The sequence below is a fragment of the Branchiostoma floridae genome, chromosome 11 (genome assembly GCF_000003815.2).
Source record: "Branchiostoma floridae strain S238N-H82 chromosome 11, Bfl_VNyyK, whole genome shotgun sequence".
NCBI lineage: Eukaryota > Metazoa > Chordata > Leptocardii > Amphioxiformes > Branchiostomatidae > Branchiostoma > Branchiostoma floridae.
In genome coordinates, this window is record NC_049989.1 from 23,148,075 (window position 1) to 23,166,033 (window position 17,959).

At 39.2% G+C, this 17,959-nt stretch overlaps 1 protein-coding gene across 2 annotated transcripts in view; it reads left to right on the top strand.

The window, feature by feature from the left end:
- Positions 1–13,768, top strand: part of LOC118426591 (E3 ubiquitin-protein ligase RGLG4-like) — a 37,591-nt gene extending 23,823 nt beyond the window's left edge. Inside the window, exons 3-4 of one of the 2 annotated variants that reach the window (XM_035836080.1) lie at positions 11,884–12,354; positions 12,770–13,768. In XM_035836080.1, the coding sequence (XP_035691973.1) occupies positions 12,226–12,354; positions 12,770–13,627 (987 nt within the window). In that variant the 5' untranslated portion in view covers positions 11,884–12,225 and the 3' untranslated portion in view covers positions 13,628–13,768. The remainder of the gene's footprint in view (positions 1–11,883; positions 12,355–12,769) is intronic. The other variant, XM_035836082.1, reaches the window with a different exon arrangement.
- Positions 13,769–17,959: the final 4,191 nt, after the last annotated feature.

Genomic DNA, 17,959 nt, shown 5'->3' on the forward strand with positions numbered 1-17,959 from the left:
CATCATATTAGCATCACTGTCTAAAGCATTAGAAATTGTTTTCTGCCACCAAAAAGTTTTGCCCATTTTTGAAACCTTCAACTTAAAAGGTTTAAGATGGTATGCTTCCCTTCACCACTTGTATTGAAGCATCACATTACCAGCGAGATGAATCTGATATCTAAGGAATTGAACCAATACAGCCATAAAGAAAGGAGTCATATCTTCATATCTTTCCAACAAAACAATACATCATATTAGCATCACTGTCTAAAGCATTAGAAGTTGTTTTCTGCCACCAAAAAGATTTGCCCATTTTTGAAACCTTCAACTTAAAAGGTTTAAGATGGTATGCTTTCCATCAGCGCTTGTATTGAGGTCTTACATTACCACGGAGATGAATCTGATATCTAAGGAATTGCACCAATACAGCCATAAAGAATTATTCTTCATATCTTTATACGTCACATGCATTGCTGTAAAAAGCATTAGGAGTTTGTTTTTGCCACAAAAAAATTTGCCCATTTTTGAAACCTTCAACTTAAAAGGTTTAAGATGGTATGCTCGCCTTCAGCGCTTGTATTGAGGCGTCACGTTACCACGGAGATGAATCGGATGTCCAGAGAACTGAATCAATACAACCATAAGGCACAGGCTCATATCTGTCCAATCGCCCATGACTTTGGCCTGTCTGCAGATGGGCAGATTTTGGCTCACCATGCTGTACTGTAAGTGAGTAGGGATCAAAATTAAATTGGAAATAGTGCACAAGTACTCCTAAGCAAGAATTGGGTACAAAAGTTAAACCTAGCTACAAACCTTACTTTTGAGAGCCTCCATCCTTAAATTCCTTTACATCAACTGTCATAATTTCACCGGGTGGCATAATACTGCCACATAAAAAAAAACATTGTCATAGTGGCCTTCTCAACATTGTCTTACACCTAAATATCTAAACTGTGTACCATCATCAAGATAACTGATGCTGCATTTCTACTTCACTTCAAATAACTTTGAATTCACGTATTTTTCTCTGGTGGTGGTATTATGGCACCTGGTGGAATTATAAGAGTTGATGTTGATTACCAGGATAAGAAAAAACAATAAGTACAACAAAGGTTTTATTTTTTCTGACACCTAGTATAGCCCTGTGGTTTAAATCTAGATCATAACAATACAGCCATAAAGCAGCTGGGTTCATTTCTCCCCAATAACCCATGACTGGAAGACAGACAGCTATTTTGGTGATGCTGTCTCATAAAGGGTTGGGTTACAGCAGCTGGGGTCAAACTGCAGGTTTTATTACTACAAAAGTATCCATAAATTCTTTGCAGAGTTTATTTTACTGTAAAAGTTACAAGGCTTTAAAATTTGTGTTTTTTGAAGTATGTTTTTTAAACAATTCTATGGTAACAGTACAGTAGCGTGAGTCCAACTTTATCCGCGGGGTAACCTATGTCTTGGGATATCAATTCCCTAAGAAGACTGGTTTGAAACTGCATTATTTAGAAAATATTGTAATTTGAAACCATCATCCCTTGAATTGAATTGATGTCCTTAGAAACTTTTTTTAGAAAAAATGGATATAGGTTACCCCACAGATAAAGGTGAACTCATGTTAATGATACATTAGAAATGCACGATTGTGGGTGTCATGAATTTGTAGCAAAGAGAGGCCACTTAAAACAGGTAAAAACCTATTATTAGATAAACATTTCATGATCTATAGTAGCATGCATGGAATACATGTGGTGGTGTGGGCTATTTCTGGAGGAAGTTCAGCAAGAACTGAACTGAACTGAACTGAACTGTTCAGAAAGGGGCATTAGATGAGCGAATTTTGTTTGAACCTTTCAAAATTTGTTTCTGCATGACGGCCACCATGCCAACCTTTGATAGTCCCTTATGTTTTCCCATTGACCCGAGCAATATTATTAATCCCGTCTTCAGTGACCACCTGTCTACTCTTACTTTACATTCAAGTCGTTGAGTGATTACTACAACGTGTTGATTTGGGCTAAAATGCGCAAATCAGATAATTTAGTGCGCACGAGCCATGACCTCTGCCCTCTGGCTCACGTGACTCATTCTGTCTCGAGTGTGAAGTGTCTAAGAGACGTAGATCGCAGAGTTCCTTTTTTATGCCCGCCCACCCACCTCGTGGTTGGTCACCCTTCTGAAATCTGAACATTAAAAAGTTCCGTTCCAAGCCCACTCAGGTCTCCTTGCTGTCATGAGTGAGAGTGCAGATAATTAGGTCTGACTGAAATCAGTTTTTTCCTGTTGGCAATCCCTGTTCTTGGTGCTGAAAATATAGTTGAAGACAATAAACTTCTTACATATGTAGTACCCAGTACATTATTTGATTAAACAGCTGCTGGGGTCCTGACACAGGGCATGTGTCTAATCAGTGGCCTGTTAAGCGTAATGGTACAGAAAATCGTCCTGAACTCCGGGTGGTGGCGGCCACAATAACCATGTCATCATCTTTTACATGTGTCTATAGGGACTGAAATTTTGGGCTGGACTAAAAGTGGTTAGTGTATGTTTTGAGACCAAGTTTGACTGTGGATATTACTAAAAACTCTACTCTGTTTCGCTCTTGTCATTTTATTAGCCCAACAGTGAACATGGGAACGCCTGCAATATAATCTGGTCATTTTCTAATCAGTCCAAAATCAGGTCTGATTATCTTGGACTAGTCCAACAAGAAAAAAATGGTTTGTTCCGGTACACGGTACCAGCACCCATCCCTTGTATGCGATGCCGTTAATAAAGGTGCAAGAACTAATAAACAAACTTAAGATTTCATCTCCTTTCCTTCAAGATCGCACAGTCTGTGGACTGTGGTCTTAGAGATGGACTGTATGGTAATTGCATGCCTTATTGTACATTGAACCACAGCTGCGGTATGCAGTACACGTAACTGCGTTACATCTACTGCAAAATGAGGTTACTTAGACTGTGTATACAAGGATTCCACTGACACCAATGGGAAAGTCATTGATGAGAGTCTAAATGAAAAAGATAAGGTGCAAATTTGCTTGCAAGATTGGATTTGACAGTTTGTATACCATTAATTTCAATTCACACCAATATGATAAGCAATCTTACTACTGCCTCCACTAAAAGCTGCAAGTACCTCATATCATTGCCGTAAAGACTGCAAAAAAAGGTGCAAGCTAAGTTGTCTTAGCTGACATTGCATGCTCCAATACACATTGAAACACAGCTATACAGGGTACAGACCTTACGTACTGTGATCTATTCACCATACATGACTGTTCTGACTGGGTAGTACTAGTTCCAGTCATACCATGAGAATTCTATTACCTCCAGGGAAAAAGTTATTGAAAGTTCAAATGAAAAAGATGAGATTCCAATTTGTTCTCAAGATTGCATCCAACAATAATACCATTAATTCCAATTCACAGCAGTATCACAAGCAATCTAACTTCGCCCAGAGGAAAGCTGCTAGTAGTAATTAACAAACTTGAGACCTTATCTTATTGCCATCAAGATTGCACAAGCTGTGAGCTCACCATAAGAAATTGGCTAGCATTGTGTGCCCCATTGCACATCCTCGGAATGGTGCACATGTAATGCTAGTTCACCTTTATCCGCGGGGTAACCTAATTCCGTTGTAACTGAAAAACGGTACAGTATTTAGGAAAGTCGAATTGTGGTGTCAAGTTGTAACATTTTCAACATAATGCAGTTTGAAACCACCCCCCGTCAACTTGATATCTTTCAATACCATTTTTAAATACAACGGATATAGGTTACCCGACTGATAAAGGTGAACTAGCGTTACATGTGCATGACAGTATGTTCTGACTGTGCATGTTCTGTTTGACAATGACATTTGTATATTAACCACCAGCAAAAATATCATGGAAGGTCCAAATGAAAAAGATGAGATGCAAAATTTCCTACCAAGATTAGATTCAACAGTTTGTAATACCTAATTTTATTTCAATTCACAACAGAATATCAAGCCATCTAACAATCCCCCCCCAAAAAAGATGCAAGTGATCATTCATAAACTTGAGACCATAACTTATTGCTATCGAGATCTGCTAGCTCCACGGTCCTAAGAAATGGGCTACCATCGCATGACCCATTGCACATCAAAACACAGTCCAGGCTGTATAAGGTGTTCATGTTACATATAGATTGTATTCTGACAGTGTATCTGCAGTTATATGATGACCATTCTATCACCAACCAGTATAAAAAAAGTAATTGAAAGGCTTAATAGAAAGGCAAAGTACAAATTAACTGCCCTGATTGGAACCTCTCATTGGAATGTATCTTGAATATCAATGCTTTCATCATTTTTTTTTTATTAAGATCATATATTCTTTACACTATGGTATACGTAGCATACCGAGGTATTGATTGGAATGATCTCAAGCTGGGGAACTTAAAAGAAATATGCTGTCACGACATGCTCTGGTGAACTTGATGGTGAGGTGTGTGTTAGGATAATGGTTTCTGCCCAAGTGCCTAGGTGTCCTGTTCCTCTCTGTGAGCTTACTCCTATGGCTTATAGACTCTACAAAGTCTTTCCATTGGTTTGGATGTACCTCGGCAGTCCTTACAATTGGGTTTGAAAACTTCTGGTGAATTCTGATTTTGCCATTCGGTAAGCTATCTCAAATTTTCCTGCAGAGAATTGCCCTTGAATTATTCTAAGCCATTTCATTTCAAAACTAGTTGTAGAAGTTCATCTAACTTTTTATGGTCCAAATTTTATTATGTCACTGCCTCAGTAACATGATATGTAATCTATCACACCCACAGGAGAAAGAAATACCACTTGAAGACCTTTTCTGAATGTCTTGAGATAGCTTGAGCTACAAGCCACCATTACTTACAGTGTCATTTACACCTTTTGCTGTAATAGTGGGTCCATCATAGCCTGCTCTAGTACACATCAAACACAGCTATAGAGCACAGTGTGCGTCATACTCACACAATGCTGATTTAAGAACAGTTATTACCCTCAGGAGAAAGAGGTTTGGAAGTAGCCTAAAAGACGTTTTAGTTATCTTCATGCTGTCAAGATTACTTAAGCTGGGTGTTACCAATTAATTCTCTCACCTCATATTTTAAAAGTTTACAGTAGCCTGGAGTAATTGGTTTATAGTAGTTTGGAGTAATTGGTTCATAGTAGTTTCCTACAAAGGTTACTGCAGTAAATTTGCCATGTTTCTGACATTACAGAGAAAACTAACGTTTGTTCACCTTTATTCGTAGGGTAGCCTTTATCCATTGTATTTAACACCAGGGTATTTTGGGATATCAAGTCAATGGGCGGTGGTCTCAAACTGCATTATATTGAAAAATGCAATTTGAAACCATCATCCATCAAAGTGATATCCCAAATATCATGTTTTTAGGTACAATGGATATAGGTTACCCCGCGAATAAAGGTGAACTAGTGTTAGTTGTCTCACCTCACAATTCAAAAGTTTACAGTAGTCTGGAGTAATTGGTTCATAGTAGTTTCCTACAAAGGTTACTGTAGTAAATTTGGGTCATAAATTGAAAAGCCAATGCCATGTTTCTGACATTACAGAGACAACTGCAGCTGAATGTAATTTCCCAGGTGTGCTGCAGTACATTGATAATTCCAAAGGTCACACCCTGCTGTATTTTACACGACTATTGGTAAAATGTCACAGTTGTTTTGGGGAGGACCATAAGTTGCAATACTAAAGTATGTCTATGGATAACGGAATGTAATGCAGACACCAGAAATTGACTTGTTTGCATCAACTTTGTCTACACTTTAGCTTTGTTTCCTATCGGACAATTATTCAAAAAAATTGTCTTCAGCTCCTTTTAATGGATAACTATAAAACCATTTTCCATCAGAGTGTCAGTGACTAAACTTAGTCGATGCTATCTGAAATGTCTGACCGTTTCCAAAATCATATCCAGTTGCTTGAGCAGCTGCTTTCTGGCATAACTTAAGGGGGAATAAATTGCATCTTTCCAGTTTTAAAAAAATGTACTAGCTTATTTATCATAACGTTGATATAGACTTGAGCAAAAATGTGTAACGCTAGTTCACCTTAAACCTAGATTCGTTGTTTTAAAAAAACGGGTATTTAAAGATTTCAGGTCAACGGCTTGGGTTTCAAATGTCAACATTTTCAAAATATTGCAATGCGAAACTACCTTCCATCGACTTAATGATCCCCAGAATACCATACTTTTATTTATAATGGATATAGGTTACCCTTCGGATAAAGGTGAACAAACGTTGATTAAGATATTTTAGAGGTCTTCACTAAGTTATTTTACTCCCTATCTGGTATCCGGTATGTCTGTCGTTCCCCATTAGCCAAGGCTTAAGGTTAGACATGCTTGCACGTAGAGGTGGAGAATTCATGGCATTTTGCCAGCAGACTGATTTTTGATTAGCGCTGTGTAAATTCAGGATATGGAGATCTTTTCTTTTGTTGTCAGTCCCTCTCTAGATCTTATGTGGTTGTCTCAGTGGCTTTTTACCCTCTTTTTAGTGATTTTTACATTTTGAAATACTTCTTTTTATCCACTTTGAGGTTGCCGTATAATGATCGCAGTCCGTTAAATCTCATGGTGACCTGAAATTTGTGTACCCCAAGCCTATCATTAATCAGGAAAAAAATTCTGGACATGTTTCAAAATTGAATAATGCCTCATGTAGTTCATGTAGTGCCATTTTTGTAATGAAAAAAGCATCATTTGTTACAATTTCCAGAATCCATTCTAATTCAGAGTGACTGGTCTACATTTGTTGTCACCTTAATTAACAGTAATCTTGAATGACTCTCCCCTTGTTGCCACCACAACAGAACCAAAATGGAGCTTCCCTTGTCCCTGGGGAGTACTCAGTAATCTAACTGAGTGGAGGGGACTTTTCAATGGGAGGTTACTCACCCATGAAGGCCACACAACCCCAACCTCTCCTGCATGATTAACGACTTCAGACGCCTTAGTCATTCAGGGAAGTCAATGTTCATTAAACGACCAGGTAAAGGGGTTTAGCTCCTATGGGTCCATGCTGGCATATATTTCATGCTGCAGTTTGAGCATGATGAATATTTTTTCTGTCATGATTGACAACAAGAATCCAGATGAAACTGGGAGGCTGAGCTGTTGATTAATGAGTATGCTCACGTTTACAGTCCCCTATGGGGTCTTGCCAGCCTAGTTTATGTGATAGGTTTCTCAGACCGCAGCCAAAGTGTTGTATGAGGCTCGATTGAGCCACGAGTGCAATCAATAACCGAGTAGGCCCAAAGTTATAGCTCCTATGGGGCCCTGCTGGCTACTGTAATATTGAAGGCTAGCAGGACAGCTGGTCTGGTGTTGGTAGTGGCTGGTTTTGTTGTTGTCCTGAGTGTGGTTGCTAGGATACAGCAGTGGCAGTACACAAGGTAAGGTAACAAGAGTTGGTTCATCAAGAAAAATGTTCAGTTTGCCTGGATTGGGGTAGAAGAATTTTCACAATGTATGCATGTGACTGCATTTATATCTTGATTATAACGTTACATCTCTAGTGTAGCCATACAAATGGAATATTTTGGATCTCAGACATAGAATATAATGATGAACTAGAAGATCAACAGTGCACATTCAAGTTTGTAAAAACAAAGTTTCATGGGGGGGAATATAGTCAGAGTCCAGTTTTCTTCTCAACACTTTTATTCCACCTTAATAATAGTAATACAAATGTAGTAGCAGTAGAGTCATAAGGTGTTGTGCCACCCCTTATGGGGTAACATACCCTTTCCACCTTCACTGCTAGCTAAATGGTAATTTAGAATGTTCAGTAATGAAGGAAATGAACATATTATAAATGCTTCTGATCATGACATTTCTATAGCGTTAGTCCTAATTTCTCAGAGTTAAATGTCACAATTTCCAGTCCCTGTCCTTAGTGCTGATAATGTTATTGAAAGAAACTTCCCTTTTCCCTGGAGAGTACTCAGTAATATAACTAAGTGGAGATGACTTTTCAATAGGAGTTGAATGTCACAGTAGTTCCTTTTTTTCTCTGAGTTGAATGTCACAGTTTCCCATCAGCAGTCCCTGTCCTTGGTGCTGATAACGATGTTGAAAGAAAGTTGGGAGAGATGTTTAAAAGATCAGTCTCAGTGGCTCAGAGTGAATCTTGACTTAATGTTCCATTTCAAATAAGATGCCTTTCAAGTTGCTTGAGTGTGAATTTGCAATATAACTTAAGATTTACAAAACAAGAGATAAATCTAATGTCACATTCAATTTGATTTTTTCACCAAACCCAAAACCCAAAACAGGTTCTGTTGATAAATTTTGCCCATCTTTTGCACAAAATTTTCCTCAAATAAGTTAAATTATGCAAACCTGACCTTGCTTCTTTCTAATAAGTGGTGCTGTGATCCCAGAATTGTATTAGTACAGCCTTTAGACTTCATTGTTTGGTTCTAGTCAGTCAAAGATGAGTCACAGTCAGATCAAGAAAAATGGCTCCATTTCACTTAATAACCATTGATTAATGTGTCTCAGATACATTTAATATGAAGGTTAGACATCCAGTTAAACAATATTTGAATACAATTCTATCTCTACAACTGGATGAAAACAAAGATTCACTATTGGATGTTTCTAGTGACATCCATCACTCTTCTTCAGCATCACTAGAATGAACTGGCAGAACAATTCAATACAAGTACAGCTAACCAAAACATGTCAATTCACCAAATCCTAAGGATCGTAAATCATGGGTAACAGAATTCAATTCTTCATCAAATTGACATTGCTGCTTTCTAAAACAGAGGGTTGCCATGATCCCCAGAGTTGTATCAGACCAGCCTATTGAGCTCATTATTGCATTGAGGTCAGCCAAGGTTGAGTTGGGATCATATCAAGGAAAATATGCCTGATGTACAAATGTACTTCATAAAAATTTTATTGTGTAACAGAGGTCGCAAGATTGATATTTCAGTTGTACATCAAACTGACATTGTTGACTACTTTAGATAAGGGATGCCACAATCCCTTGAATTGACTTATAACAGCCTACAAGGTCTATTGTTGTTGAGGTCAACCAGGATTGAGTTGCAGTCAGATTTTGATAAATACTAGTTGTATATATATATTAAGTACATGCATGTTTTTTGTGGTATCTATGTCCTTGATTTTAGGTCCCAAAGGATTTAGCTACTTAAGAATTTATTACGTATGTTGGGTAATGGAGTGAATAAAGTATCAAAGATCAAGGAAAACATGCCTGCTGTCTGTGTGTAATGTTGCAAACTCCATTACACTCTGTAACTGTGATGAATTTTTGATGTTTGGCCAGCCTGAGGCGATGGTGTCGGTGCTGTTGATTGACGTCTCGGCTTTTATCAGGACCATTTTTGTTCATCTAACAGTCCAGGCCTAGGAAAAAATGTTGTGTTTCCTGTTTTCCAACAGATCCTGGAAAAAACTGCCAACCCTGGCCTTTTGTCCTACATGTAACTAATGAAGAATAAATGTTAAACTTTGTTGCACTACTAAGTCTGGAATTTTGGCCAGAACTTCAAGATAATCCCTACCTACCATGTTCCCAGATTTCTTCACGACTGACACAGCAAACACAGGAAACATTTTTCCAGGTCAAGGTCTTGTAAGGACTAAAGTTTTTTTCTTTCCTGAACTTTACAGTCTGTGCTGTCAACCTAATTGTGATCCTACTGCAAGAACATCAAATTCTGCTGGTAGAGATTCCAACCAGAGTCTGCACATTGTGAAGTTTTTGCTTGAAAGACAGAACTTTTCAACTTCAATCCATTTTACACTAGATGAAATGAATTGACTTGAAGCCCAGGATTTATACATTAAATGGGGGGCCAGCCTAACACACTACCAGCATGCTGATTGGAGCCTCCGTATCAACAGTCCAATCTGGATGTCAGCCTACAGTCGTTACCAAACACAGTCAACAAAAACAAACTCCATCAACTTAGAACCATGCAATACAGAAAGGAAACATGTCACCGTATGTCTCACCACTGAATAGGATGGTTACTGCATGAACTTTTATATTCTCTCATTTTGCAGAAGTTTGATGTATCTGATGTAATTCTAGTGTGATTATTTTTGTAGTTTTTTCCGTTATGTCATCACATACAGTGATATTGTATTGATGTACATTGTATTTTATGACGTTATGTTAGGACCACAGGAAGAATAGCTAATAGAAAATGTAAAGCTAGTTGTGGATTCAAATAAAGTCAAGTCAAGTCAAGAATTTTTACTTGTAGAATGGGTACCGGATCACAATCTCTATCCTGACATAATATATTCAGTCAGTTTTCTCATACTGCGGGCCTAGTTTACTGAGTTAGTCTTTCGGTACGTAATCAACAAGCAGGAGCCAGAAAAACATCATCTTGACAGAGGAGCCATTTGAGGAGAACATTTGTTACAGGCTCCGGCCGGAAATTAGCTCATTTTGGGCGGCAGTTTTATCAAGACTTTAGATTTGGAGGACAACTTGTCATTATTTTTCAAAGTCTCCAGTTTTTTGTAAGCATCAGCTTGACATAGTCTTAGATGGATTTGCTGCAATCACCCTACCTAAACTACCACACAAGACACTTCACCCAACGTAAGAACCCACAATCTTAGATTTAAGAATCAATAAGTTCTCCAGAAGAAGTATTTCATGAAGCCTTTGCGAGTACTTGTCAGATTCTCAAGATGATTGTTGTACATGTACAAGGTGAACATTAAATTCTTATCCAAGACTTAAAGAACAAGGGGTTCTCTTTATAAACAATTCAGTTGAAGAACATCCTGTAGTAAACAAATCGTTGCCAATAAGCTGTCGTGAAAAATGTCTTGAAGACATTTATACAGACAGCACCAGCTCATCAATTGCAGGTTTGTTTTCACTGAGCACCATCATTGATTCTCCAGGCTTGGGCTGAGTCCAACTGTATCCAGACAGACAGCACAGTTTGCTACACTGTAACCAATTATTGTGGTGTAGCCACTACTGTAGGGGAGGGGTCGGGTTACAGGATGTGTCTGGGATGTAGCAATGTTTTGGTTCCTGGTCTGTTGCAGTCATTCAAAGTGTTGATTTAGCAAGGAGTCCTGTAAATGTAGTAACTGTTTGTGATATTGTAATATTAGGCTAGGCAAGTACTGTAAATGCATTTAAGTTCGCGGGGATTTGATTTCACGGTAGCCGGAAAAAGGACTTTTCGCTGTGGTTCTAATTTCACGGTAGCACCATGCACTGTAGTCTCTTACTGCCATGGAAAAATGTTTGCGGTGGTTTTAAGTTTTCGGTGAAGTGGCCACCGTGAAAACCGCGAACATTAATCCACCGCAAAAGTTTCTGCACTTACAGTATGTTCCCACTGGCTACATGTCCACTGGCTACAATATTGACATTTATTAGTGTTGATGTTTGTCGCAAGGTGACCTTATTGCGGGTGAAGGCAGTAGATGTTGGTACACCGCTGATGTTGTTACACCACTGATGTTGTTACAGTCTGAATGTGACACAAGGATATGACAGCTGGTCCAGGATAATTTATGACTTGTAACAATGTTAGTCCTGTTACAAATTGGTCTTGTCTATATGTGGAAACCATTGGATTTATCTAAGTGCAGTCACATGCAGTAGATGACCATTTAGGCCATACGAAGTCAATTCTTTGGATGACATAATCTCTCAGGAATTCCATGCAGGATTTTTGTATAAGCTAGCATATAGCTGAGTCTTGTTTGCTCCTAACATTCCCTACAGCTGGCAGAGTAGCAAGCTTTAGTAGCGGATCAAAATGTAGCGATCAAGGCTGGACTTCCAGCGGGCCTGCACCTGCATCAGTGACACATGTGTAACCAATCTGTACTCTTTTGTTGCAGATCATCAACATGGGATGTTGCCTGAACAGCCTGCCACTCACCATGTTGCCATAGCAACCTGACACAACAAGGATATTGCCATGGTAACTGTGTCCATCCCAGTGTTGTGACTCGGACGAGAGTTCCCTCCGTGTGTGGACCGTCCCAAACTCACGCCTAGCTTTCAAGGCTGGACTTTCAGTGTGCCTGTACATGCATCAGTGGCGATTTCTGTTTACTATCCAATCTCTTTTGGTGCAGATCATCAACATGGGCGCCAACAGTGTTGGTGCAGACTGTTGTGACTGAGACGAGAGTACCCACCGTGTGAAGACCGCCCCCAACTCGCGCCTAGCGGCCGTCATGAATGTTCTGTACGTGGTGGACGTGTCGGAAAGCTACGTCTCCATGTTGTCTCTCGTTCTGTTCATCGGTGCCTTCACTGTCATGATGGTCCTCTTCCACCACTACAAGCCCAAGACAGAGAAGGAGGTGTGTTCTGTGTGTGTTCTGTGTGTGTTCTGTGTTTGTTCTGTGTGTGTTCTGAACAAGTCCCGAGAAACTCGGATTTGTTCAGAACAGTACGATGCAAAACCAACCGTTACAGGAACTCTCCTATTCCATACTTCGTAAAACTGTTAAACGAGCAAAGCTTAACACTAGTACACTTGGATAATTCCAGTCACAATTTTCGTCATTATTGTAAGTCTCCGTCCCTAGATGTATTTGTATTGTTTTGAAAGATTCTTAGTTTTATTAAGTGTAATTCATTCAATAACTTTTGACTCCATGCGTGTATTAAGGAATTGGTGTAAAAAAACATGCCATTCAGCCAGCTGGCTGCAAAATGTCTTAAATGAAGGTGTGTTGTACAATAGATAAACCATTCATTCATTCATTCATTCAGGTGGAGGAGGAGAAGAGGAGGGCCAAAGGTCACCGGGACAGCCTGTGCGCCGCGTTTGAGCTCCTGCGGGCAGACATGTCCCACTTCGAGGCCATCGAGGATAAGTTCAGCAACTACGAGCAGGTCACCAAGGCCATGAAGGCCGCGGGCCTCGTGAGTTGTAACCTGATCATCGGTGTTGATTTCACCGCGAGTAACGAGTGGCAGGGTCGCAGGACGTTCGGCGGAAAGTGCTTGCACGCGCTTTCCGGGAAGAAGATCTACAACCCGTACCAGAAAGTCATCTCGACCATCGGGCAGACCCTGCAGCCGTTGGACGAGGACAACCTGATTCCGGTTTTCGGGTTCGGAGATTCCCTCACCAGGGACAAGGACGTGTTTCCCTTCCGGCCTGATGGGTCGGCCTGCCAAGGGCACGAGCAGGTTCTGATTCACTACAGCGCCATTGTGCAGGCGATAACTCTCAGCGGGCCGACAAGCTTTGCTCCGCTGATCTACAAGGCCATTGACATCGTCAAGCAGCAGAAGGGATACCACATCCTCTTGATCATCGCCGACGGGCAGGTCAAAGACGAGGGCCCGACGAGAGACGCGATCGTCGAGGCGTCGAACTTTGCCCTCAGCATCATCATGGTGGGGGTCGGGGACGGCCCCTGGGGGGTCATGAAGGAATTCGACGACCGGCTGCCGGAGAGGAAGTTCGACAACTTCCAGTTCGTGGACTACCACACAGCGGTGAAGCGGACACGGTACCCAAGCGCAGCCTTCGCGCTGCACTGTCTGATGGAGGTACCGGATCAGTACAAGGCCATCTCCAGGCTTGGCTACCTGGACTGCAAACAAGTGGAGGCCGGATGACTTCTACATGTCACAGCGTCACCCGAGGCCAACTCATTTTCTAGACTCCAAATGAAACTTCTTTTACCCGAAGATTTTGTACATTGTTCTGTCAACAAAGTAAAGCTTGTCGAGTAAAAAATACAGAAAGCTGTATTTGGAAACAGGGCTACATTTTGTACCTGGATTACAAGCAAGTGGAGGCTGGATGACTTCTACAAGGCACAGCATCGCCCGAGGCCAACTCATTTTCTAGACTCCAAATGAAACTGCTTTTATCTGAAGATTTTGTACATTGTTCTGTGAACAAAGTAAAAAATACAGAAAAAACTACAGAAAGCTGTGTTTGGAAACAGGGCTACATGGATTACAAGCAAGTTGAGGCCGGATGACTTCTACATGTCACCCGAGGCCAACTCATTTTCTAGACTCCAAATAAAGGTACTTAATTTGTTCTGTTGTATCCAAAGATCTTGTATTCTGTTTCTGTCAACAAAGTAAAGCTTGTCGAGCAAAAGATACGTAAAGCTGTGTTTGAAAACAGGTCTACTTGGATTACAAGCAAATGGAGGCTGGATGACTTCTACAAGTCAGGGTTGGACAAGTTTAATAAAATCCATGCACTTGTCCTATAGGGTAAGCACATAAATAATTTACTTGTCCGCACCTACTTTTCACTTGCGCAAAATTCAAATTGTCACTTTTACATACATTGTCACTTCTGGCAATGGAATTCTTATTATTGCCTCTATTTTTCTATGCTGACCATTGCTTGATGTCATGGCTGTAAAAAGTGGGGTAGGTCCTGCACTTGCCTGATCAACACTTTCACTTGCCCTGGACATCTAAGGGCTAGTGGACTTGTCCAACCCTGCAAGTCACAGCCTAACCTGATCATGAGGCCATGGCAACTCATTTTCTAGACTCCAAATGAAACTTCTTTTGTGGGGGTAGTTGACATCGAAAGATTTGTACACTGTTTCTGTTGACAAAGAAGTAAAGAGTGAAAAAAATACGGAAAGCTGTATTAGGAAATAGAATATAAACTTTATATTACTTGGTTTTTGGAAGTTCAGTTTATTTTACAGGTCAGAAAATACATGAAAAAAGTTTTGCTACTAGTACTTGAGAGAACTATAAATTTGTTACCTGGCCTTGGGCTACAAACATGTCCCTGCTGACAGACTGATACCTCACGAGGAAGTCAGAACAAAAGTCAAGGCCATAGTAATAAGTTAAGTTTCCTTAAGGTAAAGTTAACTAAATTGTTCTTGGACATTCAGTCGTTTTTCTCGTTTGGGAAAAGTTTGCCCGATTGGGAGCCAAGAGAATAATTTGAGAACCAACAAATTTGGTACCTGGACTACAAACATGTTAAGCCAACTGAAGAGCAAGTCACAGTAATATGAATTCTATATTCTCTGACTTTTCTGCAAGAAAATCGCAAAGACTGAAACAGAGGGCTATGACAAAAACCTGACTGTATTCACTCCTTGAAACTGTGTGTGCCAGGGTGCAGATTTTCCTCTGAGATTCTGGTTTTAAGTTTATTTTCCAAACTTTCCACAGAAATGAAGAAAATTATCAAAAGCCTTGGTTTGGCCTGAGTTTAATTCGTCTTGATTTGGACTTTCTTGATGGTGTTTGGATTGTTTCATGTAGTCCAGGTGATTCAGAAGAGTATTTTATATAATTATACATAATGGTGTTTTTTCTTAGATGCAGACATCAAAAAGCAATAGTTTTTGTTCAAATACTGGGACATTATCAAACATGGTATTATGAGAGACTTTATGACTGCTCTAAAGCAGTGGTTGTGGTATCAGATGATTTGAGGGAATTTTTGTAAATAATGTTTTAGTCAGATTTTATTGACTGAAGCAAAAAAGTACAAATTTGATGTGTAAGTACAATCATGGACAAAGTACTATACTAGTGAATTGTGTCACATAAAATTCGGAGGTGCAGAAGAAATCTGCCTACTTTGTATGACAATCATTGATAGTTATATACATTAAGAGTTAGTAATATATGCTGCAAATAGATTATGGTGTTTGAAATTATGATGTTCTTCAAGAACAGTTCTGTTGCTTTCTTTTGGAAGAGGATTTTATACACCTGTGTTGTTAGGAAAACATTGTCATACAAGTCAGCATCCATAAAAGACAATTATCATAATGGTAGTAATTTTATTGCTCAATGGTTGAATATCCATATCATGCAAGTCAACATTGCAGTTTACACTTATAATATATAGTATCTGTTAAAAGTAAGGTGTGTTTACTTGATATCCAAGCCGGTGGGAGGCAGGCAGTTTATTGAAGTGCCGAAACAATCTCCAGTTGCCACTGGTCACAGTTCTGTTTGGAGATTGATATCTACCACTTGTAAATGCTGCTATACTATATCATCAAAGTTATTTATTTGGTATGTGTATGTACCAATGTCTGTATACATGTCTTAACAGCATTAGCTATTGAGCATGCCAAATAGCAATTCCTCAAGCAACTGGATATGATTTTGCCTGAGTAACTGCTGTTTGGTGTATCTTATTACCTGGATGTCTAACCTTCATCGACGTTGGCTATTGAGTAGTATCTGCAAAACAAAAACGTAAACAACATGGCCAAACTCTTTTCCAAACCTCCAACTTTGCTCCAAAAGTTTTCAAACAACTTCATTCCCGGAAAGCTTCAGAAAGTGTTAAATGTTAAAAATTCTTTAAAAGATTATCCAGGAAAGACAAGACACTGCGGTCAATGAAAGAAATTTGATGCAGATACAACACTTTTATATTTCTTGCCAAAAATAGCATAATAATAGGTCTTAAAATTGCCATATCTCATAGCAATATTTTATAGGAAGGACATCGCTCAGCTATGGTTATAGACCTTATAGTATGATGGTTTGTTGTGAAAGTGTGTTTTCTGTTAAGTTCACTGTAGTATTTTATTGCTGTTTTTGTGCTTTTAATGTAATTTAATTTTTCAAAGAACTGATGTATTTAGTACAGAATTTAAAAAGTTGCTTAAACTTTATTCTATGCAAAAAAAGGTTTTCTATCTATGCACGAGCAATTTTTGTGTTCTCACTGCCTCAGTGGTGTTTAATGATGAATTAGCGCAACCTTGCTGTGACAGCTGTTTTCATTGCAGTTTCAGTCAAAACATCTGATTTAAAAATCAATTTTCTTGTATACAGGAATGGTGAATTTTTGTGATATGGAATATTGGAATGTTTAATATTACAGGTTTGATGTGCCGTAGACTGTGTTAACATGTGTAAACCCGACTTGCTTTGATGTCTATGCCATGTTGTTTTCCATTATGTGGATGACATCTGCACAAATTTTTGTCCGTTTAAAAGAAAGGTATTGAGGATGCCGACACTGCAATTCGTACAAAGCAGCTACAAAATGGACGAATGTATTGGCGTATGTTGCAAAAACAATATCGGAGTATTAAAAGAAGAACTAAAATAAAGAATCTTTTGTTTGCCATGTCATGGTGTTTTTGTTCAGCTAATTTTATTCAATGTTCCTGTCCACTTTTTGGCAAAATTTTGTTTTGAGTCGCCAAACTTTTTTTCCACTCACATCTGCTTTGGTGTACCTAGCTGATGCCATCCATATCATCATTATGGTCTTATTGAGCTCTACATTACCGGTATGGAATTTAACGACAACCGGAAAGACGAAGAAAGCCCGTTTGTTTGAAGGCCATGTCTTCTAACTTCACGTGTCTGAATTTTTCTTACGAATAAAGGAGTTTTATTGTTTACTGTTATTTCCTCTCCAGCGGGTGTATTGTGTACCGAAGCAAACACTTTCCTTAAGCAAAGTTTAAGCCTCCTTTCTGTCATCTGCTTGGAGATTGTAGTTGATTAGAATGTCACACTATAGGGCTACGTACAATGCCAATACAATAAAGGGAAATCATTTAGATGCACCAAAAATAGCCTGATCTAAAATATCGCTTATACAAAATGTATTATAACAGCCCGAACAACATGCGACTGACCTCTTGCGGGTAGGGGCCAGTTACAGCCTTGGACAGTAGAGTTTGTGTTACACAGACTAGGTCCAAAATACGGCAACATACACCAGGTTACCTGTATTGTACCTCTGAATAGACATGACAGTTCCACCTTAAAATTTTCAAAACTAATTTCGTTACAAAACATGTTTGTCTTACAAAGATACCTTTTTGTTTTCATGTTATGAACATACATGTCATTTATGTAAATCAAACAACAAGCGGTTTTGAAAGTAACACTCTTTGGACTTTGCCAGCTATATAAATTATGTATATCAGTCTTTATTTTAAAAAAAGTGGTCCCAAAGGTGACAAAAGA